This window comes from Lontra canadensis, unplaced genomic scaffold (assembly GCF_010015895.1).
Source record: "Lontra canadensis isolate GAN:19392208 unplaced genomic scaffold, GSC_riverotter_1.0 scaffold17, whole genome shotgun sequence".
NCBI lineage: Eukaryota > Metazoa > Chordata > Mammalia > Carnivora > Mustelidae > Lontra > Lontra canadensis.
The window spans coordinates 17,383,579-17,402,650 of record NW_022631011.1 but is presented as its reverse complement, the minus strand read 5'-3'; the positions used below and the strand labels follow the sequence as shown (position 1 = coordinate 17,402,650).

Genomic DNA, 19,072 nt, shown 5'->3' with positions numbered 1-19,072 from the left:
TCTCTCACAAGTGTAAAGTGGAGTATTCCTGAGGTCAAGTGATGTGTGATACCGAAACAGAGCAAATGCAGAAGCAGACAAGCCAGACACTAAGGAGATGTACAAAAACATATAAGCAAAGGCTACTCTTCCCACTAACTTCTCTCTTCTGTTTTGGAAAATACAGCTATTTTTCATAATAATTGGTATTTATGTTACATATATAATGGGTTTAATATTTTTAAGTGAATTAAATATATATTTTTCTCAGTTTAATTTCTAAAACGTTAAACACCAACAGAGATTACCCACATTGCAAAAGCTCACTGGGGCGCTCAGTAATTTTTAAGAGCGTAAAAGGATTCTAAGACCAAGAAGTTTGTGAATGACTGCCCTAGAGAGAAGGATGGACTGAACTTAATCTGAAGGCTGAATTCAAAAGAACAATGTGGGCAGCTGGTGCCCAGGCCTGTCCCCTACTCCTCCCACTGGGGAGCCACAGGCCTGCAGAAAACAAGTGTGATGATCTCATTTTCCATGCTGGGAGTTCACAGATCCCCTGCAGCATTTGGGGGTTGGGGGGAGGGTGTCCAGAACTGCCTGCAACTGAGTGCACATGTCTGTGGGATTCTGGGGCTTCCTATTAGCAACAGACAAAAGCCATGCCCTCAAACCCAGCCTTTATCAGAACCGCAGGATACTCTCCTTTCCCAACTGTTGGCTTTGCTGGTTTCTATTTCACTTGGTTCAGAACTTGGTTTGGGAGGAGAGGTCCTACTTATTGGGCCCCTTCAGAGACTTGCGTTTGGTGTATTATTTGGAGATCTTGGCAAATAACAAAAAAGGAACCCAATTCTGGGGAAGAAAATACTCATGGAGGTACCGGGTCCCTGGGCAGGGGTGAAAGGGTGTTTGACTATGGCCCTGCATGTTTTTCAACTTGGTGGTTTGCAACCTTGATTGTGCAGTGTGGCTGGTTTTTATAGTTGGGCAGGTAGCTTTTAACATCAAGAGGCTTTAATTCCTAAACCACAGGGTATTTTGATCTTGATGTGTGACCACAACTTATGGTGGTTATTCTCCAGGAAAGTGGCTGTTTACAGAGCTGGGGGCCTAGAGCAGGCAGGGGGCCTCAGGAAAGGCTATAGGCCAAGGATCTCAGAAAAGAGTCAGGACACATGGGGCGCACCTTAACCCAAATGACAAACACTTTTGAGTGAGGGCCACTGTCGCTTGGTCCCTTGGCAAAGGCCTGAGGCAGCTCTAAACTTTTGCAGGTGCCCATGGGCCCTGGGCTGAATAAAAAGAGATAGCCGAGGCACAGAAAAAGGAGATTATTTCAACATCCACTGCCTAAAGACTATCAAGCAGAATAATATCTGCCATTTTTTAAAAGACAGTGAATTCCAGAGCCCTGTCAAGGTTCTCTCCTGAAACCACTGACAAGTCTAGAGGGCAGGACTGGATTGGCTGTCTCTAATTCTCCTCTGCATTTGGAGGCAAAATAAGGCACCTCCTTAATTTGCCCACAGGTTCCAGGATCAGCCCCCACCAAGCGGTCTGGATAGGTCTTTACAGATGAAGGAGAAATCTTGCCTTGCAGAGGGACTTTTTGGCTAAAGCAACCCCACAACAGGTGGCAAGAGACTGAAAACACTTGTTCCCAGGATAGTGTGTCCCACAACTATCCACCCGACAAAGCCCATACTAGGGACAGCCCCAGCCTGGCAATCTCTAGGGGCTCACAGGGAAAGGCAAAATAGGATATTTCAGCGTGCTGGTTGCAAACCATTTGAAACCCATCAGGGAGAGGCTCCCAGGGGGAGTCCTTCCCTCCAGGTAGGGGGTTCACCCGTGCATTCTGGATTTTCCCGGAGAAAGCTGGCATTTGAGATACTACCTCTCTGTGCGAGGTTCCAGAAGAGCCCATGGTGGCAATCCCTGTCCTCTTTGACTTCCATCCATCAGATTCCGTATCTTTAAATCTTCATTTCCCCTTTGAACTCTGGGCTTAGTTCAAAGGTCGTGGATTATAGACAAGAGGCTTACCCTGATTAGCAACTGGGGAAGGCTAAACGGAAGAAGGTTTTCTCCGCCCACAGTGAATCTTTCCCTCAGATATCCTGGGTTCCCCATCATGGTCTTTGGGACACTTAGAGACAGGCCATGGGGTCTGAACTTCACCTGGGATGAATCTTCTAGGGTGGCAGTGGGTTTGCCTTCTAACTTTGTAGGCTGCACCACTACTGCTGGGATCATCTTGCACGCCTCATTAGCTCTGAGGACTCTTTACAGAGTAAAGCTATCGATCTCCTAAGGCTTCACGAAGTTGGAAGCCTGGCTTTCCTGACAGAGGCCCATCTTCCCCCAACCAGGGGACAGTCACCAACCTTCTGGATAAGCACATGCTTGGTGGTTAAGAACATAAACTCAATGGCTAATCCAAAATCTGGGGAAGGTTTACGGGAGCCCTTACTCCCTACTTTCAAGTAGAGGGAGCTACACTAGCGATAGCACTCCTGACCTCTGTCAACCTCTCTGGCAGGTTGGTCGGAAACAAATGGGCGTGCAGAGTTCAGTACCTCCATCACCTCAGTGCAGGTATCATGATGCTGCAGGGAACCTATGAGAGCAGGGTCCCCAGGCAGGAGGCTGGTGCTCACGTGGCGCAGCTGAAGGTGGGAGGTGAGGGGAGGAATTGATTTGGAGATCCAACATACTTAATCCACATTCTCCACCCTCGCCTTTGTCAGTAGTAAAGGTTGTACTTTGGTTATCTGCTGACGCTTTTGTCTTACTTGTCCAGAACTTAGATGGATAAGAAGCACTGTTTACTAGGTCTCTTCAAAGACACCAGAATTACAAACAAAGTCTCAATATTACTGAATATCCAAAGGCCAAGACTCAAAGATCAAAAAGGCCAGACTATATGACATCCTTTTACCACCAGCAGAGCCACAAGCTCACCAGGATGCTGAACACTGAGGGTCTGAAAGCAAACATCCAAGTCTCTTTAAATGCTTGGGGGCTTCCCAGGTGCTAGGAAGAGAAAGTCGCATGTACCTCTGGATTGCTCGGTGACTACGGTGCTGGGCCCAGCCAGCCTGAGGTCAGAAAAAAACAGGGCAATTCAGAGAACTGTCAACCACTCATCAGTTTCTTGCATCTCTTAAAATCACCACCAAGGGGCCATGTGGCCAGTGACAGAAACTACCTGCTTCCATGATATCTTATCCAAATGCCGACTCAGTCTATTAAATTTTCCCATTCATAAGGACAAAAGTTACTCTCTGAAACCGAGACCCTTAAAGTCTGGATTCTAAAGTCCAAATCCTCCTCCAGGCTGCAATCTTTCAAAATCTAGAACAGACAAGCTTATTTTCTTCCCACCGCATATACGCTTGCAGACTTCCAAGGAACTGGTTGTTACCAGCAAGGCAAAACCCTGTTCAAGTCCCCATTGGCCACATCCTAGAGGCATATCTTTCAGTGAAAGGATTAAGGGAGGCTTCATTCAGACATTTGTAAAATGGATAGTGTTGAAAATGGCCACCTTATCTCAGGGGGCTGATGTGAGATTACATGAGACAATGCAGGTAAAGGGCTTGGCCTGGCACATAGTAAGCACTCAGCAAATATTAGATTTAATCACATGAGTCAGCTTTCAAGAAGGCTCAATCCCTGGCAGCATCCCACACAAGCCACAAGTGAAAATGTTAGGCAAAAAGAATAGGCAGTAAACAGTCAGGCCAAGCTATAGACAAATTACAAATTTCATCGGATTGGCTAGTGTTCATTCAGACACCTCAAGGAAGAAAGAAAGGCCACAACGCACATCAAAACAATCTTCAACTCATTATGCAGTCCACTAGATTGTTAAAAATTTTAAAGTTTGGCTATAACACATATGCTGAAATTATGGAAAAACAGAAATACAGACATGGTGCTGGTGGGCCGATTTGGAAAACATTCTTGTTTGCAACCCAGCAATTCTACTCCTTGGTGCTCTAAGGCATTCTGTCACCTGGGAGCTTGCCAGACAGGCAAATTCTCAGGCTCCACCACAGATTTACTGAATCAGAAGCTCAGAGGGCGGGGCCAGGAATCTCTCTTTAACGGGCTTTCTGGTGATTCTTACACAACCTCAAGTTTGAGAAATGCAGTCCTGGGGTATCTCAGACACTTAATGCCCAGGTGGCAAGTACAGCAATGTTCACAGTAACCAAACTCTGAAATCACACACACAAACCCGTCAACAATAAATTGAACAAGTGAATTCTACCATATTCATAGCATGCAATGCCCTAAAGCAGTGAAAATGAACAAATTAGAGTTACACAACTCAACTGAATGAATCTTACAGACAAAATAAGCAGAAGCAGCAAATCACAAAACGTACATTATGTATATATATATATGCACATAAATACACACATATGCATAGTGTATTTATAAATGCATAATACACACACATTTTCTTAAATACATCTCTTCTCCCCCACATATATGGAATATATACATAGACGGTAACAATACAAAGAAAAGCAATGAATAATTAATTAGAAAAATGAAGACAGTAGTTACCTCTGGGGGTGAAATGAGGAATTGAAACAGTATTCTGGAGACTTCCAAGGTCCTGGCAATATTCCATTTCTTAACCTGTCTGGTAGTTTCACTGACATATTTGTATACTATAATTATTTTTTAGCCTGTGCATATATGCTTTATATGTCCTCTACAGGGACCACGTTTTACAATTAAAAAAAAAAAAAGATTTTTTTTAAAAGGTTGAACTTCATATATATACAAAATAGAACTGGATGCCAATCCTGCCTTAATTTTTTTTTTTTTTAACCTGCATTCAAATAAATACCAAACGAGAAAACAGGCTCTGACATCAGGCTGCTGGTATTTGAATCCTAGTTCCTTCATTCACAAAATTACTTTGGGTACCTTGTTCTAAACTATCTGTGCTTTGGTGTCCTTGTATGTAAAATGAGCATAATCTTCTGTGAATTAAATGAGTTAATACGCTTAAAGTACTTAGAGCAGTGCCTGGTGCATAGTAATTACTCAAAAATGATGTGCTATTATTAGGACAGGATGAAATTCAGTTAAAAGTAACATTTCCTGCATCTAATCGCCAATAAATCATCAGCATCTACAAGAACAATGAATCTTCACTCAGTTTTTGCAGATTCTGTGTTGGCATCAACCAACATTACCTTCAACCCCCTCCTCTCTATGAGGTCCTCATCATCATGTTAAAAGGATTCAGAGATGAGTAAGTTACTCGGGCTCCAGGCTAGTCTCAACACATGCACACACACGCTTGCATCAATATCAGAACATTAAAGAATTAAATCACAGAAGCAAAGAGACAGACCTGGAAGACAGGAGAATAGCTTCTGTTCGATTACCTGTAATTCCCAAATCAAATGGCTGGCAGAATAACACTCCATATATATTAACCTTTTTCCCTAATCCTATCAGCCTAGACAACATCTGTTAGAATTTAAAGAGGAATATTAAAATATGTGTCCTTCAATTGTGGTTTCCCAGTGGGGTGGAAGGGACACTCTGGTGGTAGTCTGGTGGTAACTTCAGAGTTACAAGTTATCTGGCTATCACACTGAACATAGAGCAAAGCTTTGGACATAAAAGAGCTCAAATATATTCAAATAATTAAATTATCCCTTGATTGTGTTTGTGTAAGACAGTGGTAATGGCTATGCCCCAAAATCTTCAGTTAAAGAGCTTATACCTTGTTTACCATATGAAAGCACTTTTCTAAGTGATGTATACATATTAACCCACTTACTTTTCATAACAGCCTTATGATAGACCATCATAAAAATATCCGTTGTCCAAGGGCACTCAATACCCAAGTGTCAGAACTAGGGTACAAACACAGGTCAACCAACTCCAGAAACCAGTCTTACCCACTGTGCCTCACTGCCTCTCTAAGCAACCAAATCAGTATAACTGGAAAGAAAAAAAGGACAAGAACCCAAAACCTAAGGAAATGTTAAATGTAATAAAGGCACCATTTCAGATCAGAAAACAAGCAGCTTTGTTTGACAAACGACAGCCATTCATGTGTTAGTCTGTATATTTTGTGTATTACATATTAGTGGGAGAAACTGAGCAAGACTCTCTACCCTCATACCACACAATACTTGAAAAGAAATTTCAGGTAATTAAAAAAGAAGAAAATTCAGCTAAGTAAATATCTAAATGTGAAGATAAATACAATTTGATATAGCATGAGGCTTGAGAAGACTGTGTTTGGAGGTGCATGGTCTCAATTTACATATCGGCACAACCACCAGAGCAGTGCTCCAGGAACGTGCCTCACTTATGAGTGTATGTATGTATACATGTATGTGTATATACATTTAAGTTATATATACATTTAGATTATGAAGGACCAAGACTTAGGAAAATAAGGAATAAGAATCACGGCACTATCCATTACAAATGCAAATACTAAAAAAGTAACCTCACTGTTTCCCAAAATATCTTTATTTTAGGTCATAAAATGTTATGAGCCATCTGCAGATAGTCCACTGTTATCTACATTTAAATATACCAGGATCCCCCTTTTAAACACAGCTCCACAGAGACGGCCTCAAATAAAGGGAAGACCATAAACCAAATCATGGATAACTCAGTTTCGTTTACAAAGAAGTTAACTATAAATCGATTTGTAAACTAAATCAATGATTATGATGTTCTCCCAAACGTTCTTAGTATTTGCCAAACAGAAAAGACAGAATTGTAAATAAAAACTGAATGCCAAAAACACAAACACCGAACGTAAACAGTAACTTTTACGGGAGAAAAAGTATGGGTTAGGGCGAAACACAAGTGAAATACATATTACCTATCAATAAGCTAAGGCCTGGCAAAAAGTACAGTCTCTTAAATACTGAAAAATGAAGTCCACACATGTAAGAACGTAAAAAAAAAAAAAAAATTAGAGCTGCCTTGAAGCACACAAATCCTTGGTGGGCTGGAATCTGAGTCCTCAGTCCTCATCACCGTGCATGGAATCCTCCACTGCGAATCTGGTTCTACTACACAACCATTATAAATGACGAGAAAAGGCCTCTAGAAAGAAAGATCTTGGGACAAATACGGCACTCTGCATCCTTCATGGCAACCTTTCAGATCTTTAAAAAACCTACACAAACAGGAAAGAGGGTCAACTGTTCCCAAAGATGCACTGAACAGCTGGAAAACTAGCAGTTTATGGCATTATAACCCTCCATTTAACCTTTTTTTAAATTAAAATTAAATCTGAGTAAGACCTCTTGGAGAAGTGGGTCACCAGTAAGCTCAGAGAAGGTATTAAGAAGCATCACGGAAAAGATTAGAATCTGTTAACACCCAACCCCGCTGCTTGAAGACCTCAGATCAAAAAGACATTTAGTTCTTTGCTTCTATCCTCCTTCTGAAAGAGGCTATAAACTACAGTCTAAATGTTTCTGGCTTTTGGCTAAACAATACTGCCAAATTAAAAGAAAGAAAAGAAGAAAAGAAATTATACAGAAGAAAAAAATCTGAGTAGGAAAACCCACAGAAGGTGTTTCATGGCTCGACCAACCACAGATAGGCAAGCAAATTTTAGCTGCAATGAATCATTCCATTCTTTTTCTTTTTTTAAAAAAGAACTTCCTTAAATTCCTGGATATTTCTATGACATCCATGAAGCTTTCCTAATTTCGGACTATTAAAACACATATGACACAAACATATAGACACTTCTAGAATTGAGTGGAAGATGCCAGACACAAAAGGGAATATACTATAGGGTTTCATAAAGTACAAAGACTCCCTAATATAAGCAAAAGTAATAGATGTTCCTAGAAGTAAAGTAAATGCTCAGCCTGTGAGGACAATTAAAATTGGAGGAGAGTAACCCATGAGGGGCTGTTGAAGCTATGTCTTGACTGGGTGCTGACTCAACAGTATGTTCAATTTATGAACATTCAACAGGCTCTCCACTTACATGTGCACTTTCCTGTATGCATTTGATAGTTCCATAAAGTGTGAGTGTGTATGTTGGGGTGTGCGTCAACTCTGCATTTTGAATTCCCTAAAGTCCAATTTGGGGAAGCCAAACATTAGAAACTAATTTTGAGCATGTCACCAGCAAATGGACTCCACTGCGGGGGGGCGGGGGAGCCAAAGGAGGTGCAAAAGGTTAATATTTTGACCACACAAAACACATTTTTTTCTTTATTTACTGGACCAGAAAGCCGTAAAGAATGAACTTCAGACTTTGAACCATTGCGTTAACCAATTAAGACAACAAAAGAAAAAAAAAATTAAAGTCGTCACAGTCTGTAGTTTATGACAGATTTATGTTAAGCAGAGAGAGCGGATTTTATCCCCTTTAAACTTAGTAAAATTAATGACTTTTTAGTCACTTATTTCAGAGTTCACTTAACAGCTTTCCAATGAACCAAGAAACATTTTATTGGAGATTATGGTCAAGCCAACTGAATCCGCCCAGTTACAACAGGTCGAATTACAAGCAAAACAGTTCTAGGCTTTCTCCTTGGCAAAACAAGGATTTGCCAGAAAACACTGTCCCTCCACAAAACATTCGTGTGAATCTGCTTTACTAGTTCCTTTTGAGACGCGGACATATAATTTCATTTTGGAAGAAAAAGTAATTCTGATGATTCAAACATGGAAAATGCTCCAGTAAACATATTTCAAAATTTGGTGATTTAGTCTCTTGAATTTATTTTCACAGGAAAGAATGCTGAAAAAACAGTATCAAAAAAAGAAAAAGAAAAACATGCATAGCCTGAGGGCTTATAGGCTCTTAGGAAGTATTAAAAGTTCTAAGAATTCGCGCAAAAAAATTATTTTTGAGAACTTATCAGCATGTTATTTGTTGATCGAGACAATCTGAAGAACATTATAAAATGGATTATGAATAATCTCCCTACGATATTTTCTCCTTTCTCTAAGAGAACATATTTTAAAGATGAGTGAAAATCCTAACCAAGATTTACATTTTGGCTTCAGATGCCAAAATAATTCAAAGTATTTAAGGTCAAATTAATAGAAAATATAACTCAGAAGTTCACTACTTAAAAAAAAAAATCTTATCAACTCAGTAAAGAGGAACTGAAATTCCTCTCTAATGCGATATTCATTCCTTGAGTACCATCTTATTGAAAGGGTCCCAGTCCACAGACGGAGGATGAAAACCATGTGCTTTGCAGTCAGGCTCAATCTACTCTAACAGATACCATTCACTCTGGATTCTCAGAAAAACTACTCAAACTGAGTTCCACTTTCATCATCTCTAAAATGGAAATTTTATTCCACAGGGTTATGGATAATTAAATGGGATAACATAATCGTTCCCTTCACTGAAATTTAAAAAATATATTATTATAAAGGTTTAGTACTACCAGATATTAGTTTAAAAAAAAAAAAGATTCAGAGAGGTGGCAGCAAATATCAAAGTTTTAACAGTTTTCTCTGGAGTATGTGCTTTTCTGAGTTACATGAATGACCTACTGAGAATTAATAAAAATAAAATAAATTGGAAGATGTCCTAAAACTGCATATGAGGAAAAAAAACCTGAAGGGCCAGGCTTACAACCATTACTGAAAGCAGTAACAGAAAAGTTCAATATTTAGGAGCACCTGGCTTGGTTCAGTCAGTAGAGTGTGTGACGCTTGATTTTGGGGTCCTCCATGTGAGCCCCATGCTGGGTGTAGAGACTAGCTAAATAAATAAACAAATAGACTTTTTTAAAAAACCTCAATATTTAATATAACAGAAGAAAGCCGAATAAACACAAAATTTATTTTAATACTGAGGGAAAAATGGCCATTTCACATTTCCATTTCCAGTAAATTATGGAATAATATTCTAAGATATATCCCTTCAGTTAACTTTTTTTTTTTTTTTTACAAATTCCTTTTACTAATCCACTGATACATTAAATAATATACCAGAATGGGGGAGAGGGAATTTGGATACAAATATTTTCAATTATGATGGTCAAGTAAGCAATTATTTTTAAATTAACACAAAAACCAATATTAAAACTATAAATATATAAATACTCTATGGTCAAGTAAATTTTTAAGTTAATATAAAAACCAGTATTAAAATTACAATAATAATATATTATTACTCCAGCACTTATTTATTTTTGTTATATGAAGGTATATTTTGTCAAAGAAAACCGAAGAACAGATCATGGATCAAGCATGTCTCCAAGCACATCTCTATATGATTGTCATATTATATTTATAATAGCACTTCCTTTTAAGTAGCTCAAGCTGTTTTAAAGGCATTATACAATTAATTTTCCAATGCTACTTGGGAAAAACCCAAGTTAAACAGTTTATTTAATCAAGGCAGTAGACCAGAACATCTGATTTCCATATTAAATATTCTTCTGTACCTTGTGTTCTAGATAGTAGTAATAAGGTGTTTAGTCCGCACTTTTGCCACCAGAAATAGAAGGAAAAATTAAATATTCAAAGGAATGTAAGAGATATCACAATGGTTTAACGAACTAATGTAATCTCTCAGGCACAAATAACTCAGCAAAGTATGGTCATTTTATGATGCAACATGGAAATGATTCTATTATTTAACTACCCAACCTTCTGTAGGCCTACTTGTAGCTCAGCCTGCTATAGGTTGTTCTCAACACAACGTTAGGATGTTCTACTGTTACTTTAAGTCATCTTCATCCTATTTGTACATTGTTTGATTTTCTATTCTTTCGATATAGCTTCTATTATGGTCTTCAACCAATTTCTCCTCATTTGGAAGCCCTGAAATCCCACCGGTCATATCCGCTGTCCCTCTCTGATGCATTTCTAGGTACGTGACTGTGCCATAAACATTTGGTGGTTTAACAATCACTTTCTTGACCCGGAACTAGAACTAAAATGCTTTATTCCACACAATAAGGGCTCTCAAATCTGCATGCATATTACACATGATTTATTGAATCAATTTCTACTAATGACATTCAGAGTTCAACTAGTCCAATCCTTCGTAATTACAAGTATTTTAATACATATCGTTATACACGCATGCAAACATATGATGTATGCATCATGGATTTATACATCATGACTATACATACATCATGATTTATATATCATGAATACCCACATATCTGTAGGAAAATAACTTGCTAGGTCAATGGGCTATATTTTTAAAGCTGACCCATATCCCTCAATTCAAAGGTTCTTGTGGAAGCCATCTCCTTTCAAAGAAACACTGAAGTATAAAAGGAATAAAAGGAATAATTTTTATTCTTAGCAGTATCATATTCCCCTTTCTTTAAGTCTAACACCCTAAAATAGTTTACTTTTAGTGGTAAAAGCAGCATTGAAAATGAAAAAAAATTATTTTTAAAAGTCAAGCATATAAAAAATACAGATGACTTCTAACCTACCATATATAATAAACTATTGTTGATGACCTTCAAAGTGATATTCTACCACTCTGAGTATGTGGAAATCTTTGCATTTCAGGTTAAAAATTAAAGTCATTCCAAAGTCTTTGAAAAGGAGTCATCTGGGGGATATTTTTAAGCAGCCCCAAGAGTCCCAGAACTGGAAAGTGCCTTAAAGATCAACTAACCCAACCAGGCCCAGTATTTTACTGTTGAGGAAAATGAGGTCATGAGAATTTAAGGGCATAAACTACATCTGGACTAGATTAGAACCCCAGGCTCTTCCTGCCCTTGACACTAGCTCTTGCCCTTGACACTATGTAACATCAGCTCATTTGCACAGAACAAAATTACTACACCTTTGGTACCCAAATCACCTTGATGGCAAACACAAGGGTGTCAGTTAACTATGGATTGAATTCATGCTAAATTGTGATAAATGTTGCAGGAGATAGCAACCTTCAACATCAGTTAGATAACAACCCTCAACATACATGTTGTACATACACACACACACACATACACACACAACCCAAGGTCTTATGGACTTCTCTAAGTACAGGGAGGCTCAGACAAGGAAGTGCACTGAGTACGAAAGAGAGTGACCAAAAATAAGAACTGAGAAGCATTTATTTATAACCCAAATTTTCCTTTCAAAAACTCTGTTGTAACACAAATCATAATCTTTAAATCCAAATCTTTTAAAAAGTCCTATTTAGTTCCAGAATTCACCTTCTTTGACTTTAAAGACATCTCTCTATCTAGGCAGAAAATACAGCTCTAACTAAAACATTCATCTGTATATACCTCTTCCTTGGAATGAATAGGGTTGTTTAATTAAAACGGATCTACATTTAGTTAAATACACAAAGACTAGCATCTGTTCAAATTAATTGATATAATTTGCTATAAAATTAAAACAAAAATAACTTTTTGGTAGGAAAAGACAGAAATGTGAGGCATAATGATCTGTTGATACAAATTACATTTCAACTTACAGTTCTTAACCCAACTTGAAAATGCTTAGGGTTTTAGAAGGTATACTAATGGCAGATATGAAATACTCAAACAACAAAACCCAAACTCCAAATCTATCATATTTTTTAAATGGTTGATAAAATTCACCACCAGTCTGTGCAGTGCTTAAACTTGATTACTTTTTGTATTTGAGCCAAAAGAACAAATTTGAATAATGTTAACTTGGGCAAAACGATAGAGTATATACACAAACACTACATTTCTTAAATTACATCTAGGATTTTTCTTTAAAAATCACTCTTCTAACTTAAGAATATCCCTTTGAAAACGGAATGGGGATTTGAGTTACTTAGGATTTTCTTAAAGGCATTTTAAAGAAAGATTAACTGTTGCTTTAAGTCTTGACATTTCCTGATTAATAACCCTAAAGCTTAATGAGGCACAACAGATTTAAGAATTGAAAATTTTTAATGAAAAGGGAAATTAAGGACAGTTTGGTGCAATACACTGTCACCAAAATAATCTGTTCCAGGAAGACTTTAGTCTCTTTATGAAAAAAATACAATCTAAAAAGAATTTCCTCTTAAAATCTGAACTTTTAGAAGGTCAGAGCAGACTTCAGGAATGTTTCAAAGTCAAAAAGTACAACCTGTACGTAAATTCTGAACTTGCAATTGGGGCTTAAAAAATTATATAGAGAGACAGATATAAATTATCTATCTCTCTATATCTCCATGCATATATATTTTTAAAATGTGTCCATAAAATGTTTTAGAATGCACAAATTATTATTTTCAAATCACACACAATGCAAGGATGCTTGCATTGTACCATCTATGAGTAATGACCACATACCACAAGATAAGAAAAGGGCAAAGTTATGAATAACTAGGGCCACTAAGTAGAATAAACTGCGAATACCAACTATGTTGATTCTCCTTACTCTCACAATAAGTTGTTACAAGACACCTGAAAATCAAATAAACATTGAGAATAAATATGTTTTATATCGAACATGATTACTGCATACTAGATTTCCCACATCCTAAAAAAAAAAAAAAAGCTTCTTTTTATATGTTTCATGTATTGAATATTAATCTTTTCAAAGTGTTTACACCTAACAGATGAAAATCACGGACGGTTTATGCCATCTATTTTCAGACTTCCTCACCAAGGGTTGAAAGCAGGACCTATGTGATAAGACTAAGAATCCAGAGTATCTATAAACATTAAGGTGATGTCCTTGATGCTTCAGAACCGGTACAAGTGTATTCGAATTGGAACAGTGCAACCATGCAATTAAAGTGTGAACTAGAAAAACAAAGCAGGTTTCTAGTCTAGTAATTACTGGGTAGGGTTTAAAAGTAAAATTGATTTCTTTTTTTTCTTCTCTTTTTTTTTTTTTTTTTTTTGCCTGGTGATAAATCTGTTGAAGTCTTTGAAAGTCACTTGTATAATTTAAAAGGAAAGTCTGTCCTAACTTTGTGATATCCTTTGACCCCTGAAATTTAATGGTTAAATTTGACTTCTTTGTTTTTAGTGCAAAAGAAAATGCTAATGCCATAAATTAAAATGAGGAAGAATTAGAGAAAATCTTAAAGCTGAATACCATAATGTGCAAAATTCACAAGGATTGTGTAAATATTAGTAAGAGAACTAAACTAATAACCTCTCAAGGTAAAAATAAAAGTGTTCAAAGTATAACAAGGAACACTTCAGTTAACACATAAATGCATAAAGTCCTATTGAATATTTGTTCTTCTTTAACCGGTCTGAAAAATAAGGCTGCTCTGCATCTATACTAATAACCTATTCATCCTCTTTCCGAAAACTCTTGTCTTCTTCATCTGACCTTAAAAAAAAAAAAAAAGAAAAAAAAAAAAGGCTTGAATAGCAGATGACTGCAGAGGGGCCATTTTCACCTTGCAGATAGATCTTTGTTATTCTGGTGTGTAAAGCTGGCCATTAGCACGAAGTCATTTCTAATCTCAGTTGTACAATCCACATGGCGCACTTAACCCTAAAACTCATGTTGCATAAACCACTGTTCTTTCACTCCTAATGACCTTGCAAATCATTCAATGTGATGGCTTAACTTGCACCCAGGAATCAGGAAACCGCTAAATAACTTGCTGACAAAGTTATAATTTCCCTTTTCCTGAGGGTTTACAAATGTCAACATGACATCTGTCTACAAGAAACTGAGAAAGAACATGGGATGGTAAAGATAAGCGCATTATGTGATGCTTATAAATGCTTTTTTTTTTTTAATGCTTAAGGAAATGACTTAGAAAGTTCATACCTGATTTCAAGGCAGATGACTAAGAGAAAATGAGACTGCTCCAGTAGTACCACACTTAGTCCCACGGTATGAATGACCAACAAATGTCTCCTCCTGTCCTAACTTCACTGCAGTTTTCAATTAAAACTTACTTTCAGATCAAAAAGTTAGTGAACATAATACCATCTACCACTGGTTTCACACTCTGAAAATTTATGAAAAGTTGTTTGTAAATTAATAAAACCACTCAATGATGTTCAAAATTAATGTTTTTAAAAATATGATTTTTTGATCAATGGCATTTTCTTTGTTGAAAAAAAGTAAAATATCTGATGTCCATAGGATTCTTGAGTTTATCTTGACCTCCCCCTAACTTCAAACCACTGAAGTAGCATTTTTTTTCTTCCTTTCCCTTCAGCCTAACCCCTTTAGTAAACCCTATTTGAAAAGAAGAAACAATAAATGAAGTGACAGGAGGTGAGAGAATGAGGACTGCGCACTCCAAGAATAAAGGGCGGTTTTATAACAGGAGATACTTTTGTTAGTAAGTGACTGACGGGTCTCCTCCCCCAGTTAGAAGAAATTCCATCCACTTCTCAAAACTGCAGAGGCCAAAAACGTCTAGTCTAATAGTTCAGAAACCCCAGAGTCAGGAGAGCTGAGCGGGGCGGACTGGCGAGTGGGGGGAAGGGGAGAGAGACCAGCGGGAGACGAAAGAACAAAAGGAGAAACCCAAGAAAGGAGAAAAGACGGGACCCGGGCAGCCACGGAGTCAAGGAGAAAGAGAGCTTGAAAGCGGGAGAGCACGACCTGGGGGGAGAGAGCGCAGAGCCGGGCAGGGCGCGCCGCTCCACGGCGCACCATGGACAGGGCTCCAGCGGCCTCTGCCCACACCCCTCTAGGGGGCGGCGGAAGAAAGAGCGAGAGACCGCGGGCGCCGACCCCGTCCCGCCCCCGGCGCCCGCAGTTCCCCACCCCACCCGCCGCGGCCGGAGCGCGCCAGGCCCTGACCCGTGAAGACCACGGAGGGGGGCGATCCGCACCTTCTGTCCCAGCCGGGGCCACCCCCGACGCAGCGGCACTTCCGAGCCGCGCCCGCACTTTTCAGAGCTGCCACCCGCCGGCCACCCCCAGCTGCAAGGATGAGCAGGGGGCCCCTTGGGCGGATTCCCCCGGAGACCCTGACCTGCATTCAGGGCGGACACGCCCTCTCCTGCAGCCGCTTTGGAACCCCATCGCCTGCGGGGCCCTATTCAGAACGCCCCCCCACCCCAGACCCCGCTCTGCCCCAGCTCGGCTCGGGGGTTGCGGCTGAGGAGCGCGGCGTCGCTTCGCGGGACCCCGTGGGCAGCCGGGAGGGCCCTCGGCATGTCCTCCGGCCAGACGCCACGGGAAAGTTGGGCGGTCAGCCGGGCTGGGGACGGGTGGCGCGGAGTGGCTAGGAGCCTGCGACCTGCCTGGAGCAGGTGCTTCCTGCCGCGGAAAAGCCTCCTAGTACCGATTCCATGAAGAGGCTGTCTGGCGCTCTCCCGAAGGCGTGAAAAGTGCGGAGGCTCCTCGCGAAGGCGTCCCCGAGGACGCACGCAGGGGAGAGAGAGAGGATAGAGGGAGAGAAATAATAGCCGAGTAACGGAACTTCTCCCCGCCCGCCAGGATAAGGGGCGTGCGGGGCAGGGGCTGGGTGCGGAGGCCCCGGCCCGCATAGACTCTTCGGGGCAGGGGGACGAGGTTTTCTTCCAGGTGGGACCGACACAGAATACAGTGAGGGCAAGAGAACAAGAAGAGAAAGCAACTCTGGGCTGGGATAAAGACAATAGGACAGTGGAGCCCTCGGGCACCGGGAGGCGCGCGGGTGCCAGGGTGGGGTGGGGTGGAGGCACGTCCCGTAACTAAGACACCAGAGTGAGAATTCCTACTGCAAACTCGCGACCCATCCCTGCGGAAATAAACAAAAAAATTGAAGCAAAGTGCAAAGCGAGGAGCGAGAAGCGTAGAAAACTGCAAAACCTGGGAGCTATTCTGCCTCACCCTTCTGCTGCCTGGAGATACCCCCTGCAAGCTCGCCCGGCCCGGAAGGAAGAACAGAGGGGGCCGGCGATCGGTCCCTTCGGGACGGAGCGGCGCGGGAAGACCAGCCGGCCCGGCCAGCCCTGCCCCTGCGCCCGGCCCGAGCCTCGTGCCTACGCAGCTCCCAACCGCGCGGTGCGGCACCTCCCTTCCCGGGTGCGCAGCCTGGCCCCGCAGCGGCGCGGGGAACAAAGGGACCCGGCGCCGCCCGCCCCACCCCGCCCGCGGCCCGGCCCGCGGAGACCGCCGCGTACCTGAAGCAGGGCCGCCAGAAGCGGCAGCAGGGTCCGCGACGCTCCCACTATCCGGCACATGGAGGCGGAGAGGGGCCGAGCGAGGAGCCGGAGGCGGCGGCGGCGGCGGCGGCGGCAGCAGCGGCAGCACCAACAGCGGCGCGGAGAGACGGCTCCAGGCAGTTTCCACCCCCTTCCCTTCCCCTCCCCACCCCACCCCCTTCACCGCTGCTCTCCTCTCCCCGCCAATGGAGAGCGAGCTGATGACAAATAGCGGGCCGCGGAGTCCGCGGGACTCGCACCAGGAGTAATAAAACAGACCGAGAGATCAAGGAGCTGGGGAGGGGGCGGGGGAGAAAGCAGGCGTGCGTGTGAGGGTGTGAGAGAGAGAGAGGGAGAAAGAGAGAAAAAGAGAGAGTGTGTGTGCGTGTGTGTAGGCGGCCGCGGTGGCAGCGCAGGCGGCTAGGCTCCGGCCCTAAGCGCAGCGGAAGCCGGGAGGGATGCAGGCGGCGGGGACCTTGGCCGGTGTAGGATGCGGAGGTGGAAGTGGAGCGGCTGGCGCTCCCAAGGAGCTCCGCAACGCGAGGTTTCGGGCTCGTGGCTTTGCTTCCTCTGGGTCCCCTCTCCAGGGCCGCTCTGCAAGACGAAGATGCCGAAGAGAGCGCCGCGGGGAGGGCGCTCCGGGCCGAGCGCGCTGCGCCCACAAAGGGCAGCAGTCCCGCCGGCCGGCGCCTCCGCTGCGTGGGGGCTGAGGGCCGCTTTCCGGCCCCCTGGGGAGTTGGAGACTGTTCTCCGGCCTCGGCCGCGCGGGGGTGAGGCCGGGGCCGGCGCGGCCGCTACTGCCGCGGCTCCGTCCCGCGCAGCTGCCGCCGCGGCCGCCCCTGCTGCCTGCGCGCCGGCACCCGCCTGCCGGTCCTTGCCCGGCGCCGCTCACTCGCGCGCGCCGCCCCACCCCCTGTCGCCGCCGCCGCCGCCGCCCGCGCACCCAGCTCGGCCTCCGCGAGCGCGACCGACGCGAGCCGCAGCCGCCGCCACCACTCTCCCCGCGCTCGCCGCACGCGCTGCCAGGCTGCGCGGCCCTCTCTCCTCTCCTCTCCCTCCCGCCGCCGCCGCCGCCCTCACCCCCGCCTCCCTCCTCCGCCGAGCTTCCCCGCCCGCGTCGTGACCAATCGGAGGCCACCGAGCTGCGGCGGTAGCCGGCCAGATCCACAGCAGCCGCCCGCCCCCGCCCACCCCCAAGCACCCCGTTTTTGCTGCAGCCCGCGGGGGGTCGCCGGAGGGAAGTCTGGGGGTGCACCGAGCACCGCCCCGGCAGGTGGAGGGGCTGCGGGCAAATAAAATAACTTGCATGGGAACTTGATGGTTGGCAGGTTCGTCGTTGGACCGCGATGGGGAATCAGAGATTAGGAAAGGGGAGAATGTTTCCTAGGTAGCCTAACACACGTTATTTCTGTTTTCTCATTTTTTTCGAGATTATTTTTCCTGGTAGGGGCAGACACAGCAAACTGGCGACGCAGGCAGAGCCCATCCTGGCCATTGTTGTCTGAGGTGCTTGCCTTGAGCCACCTGCGGGCCGGGGAGGGCGGAGGCCGCGGTTTCTCTCTGCGCTCGTACTTCTCCCTCCTTTGCGAATGTGCTGGAATAGCCCAAGTTTTGTGTTCTTGTTTCCTTTTCTTTTGTTTCCTCTGAGAGTTTGAGTGCGTGTTATTTCATATGAAGTCTCCCGTTTTATATTTCTAACTCGTTAGCGTACTGTTCACAATTTTTAACACACAGTTTCAGGGAATTTGACTTCTTCTCTACACCACCTCCAACAAAATCAACAAAGAAAAACAGAAAAGAAAGAGAAAGAGAGGGGTAAACAACCTAAAAGCCAGAACTCGCTGTGAAAATAGGATTACCTAAAAGATAAAATGACTGATAGTTCACAGTAGAGGAGTTTTGCTTCCTCTCCTTAAGGCATGAACTTGGAGTGGTACACAAAAAGTAAGAGACTTTACAAGTTTGGGTCACAAGCATTTGTGGAATAGAGCGAGGGGTAATTGATTTTGGCTACATAATACATTTTTTCCAGAATT

At 42.9% G+C, this 19,072-nt stretch overlaps 1 protein-coding gene across 1 annotated transcript in view; it reads right to left on the bottom strand.

Annotated features, from left to right (window-relative positions):
- Positions 1-17,127, bottom strand: part of CDH2 (cadherin 2) — a 212,232-nt gene extending 195,105 nt beyond the window's left edge. Inside the window, exon 1 of the mRNA XM_032859711.1 lies at positions 17,016-17,127. Coding sequence (XP_032715602.1) covers positions 17,016-17,075 — 60 coding nt within the window. The 5' untranslated portion in view covers positions 17,076-17,127. The remainder of the gene's footprint in view (positions 1-17,015) is intronic.
- Between the last annotated feature and the right edge of the window lie 1,945 nt (positions 17,128-19,072).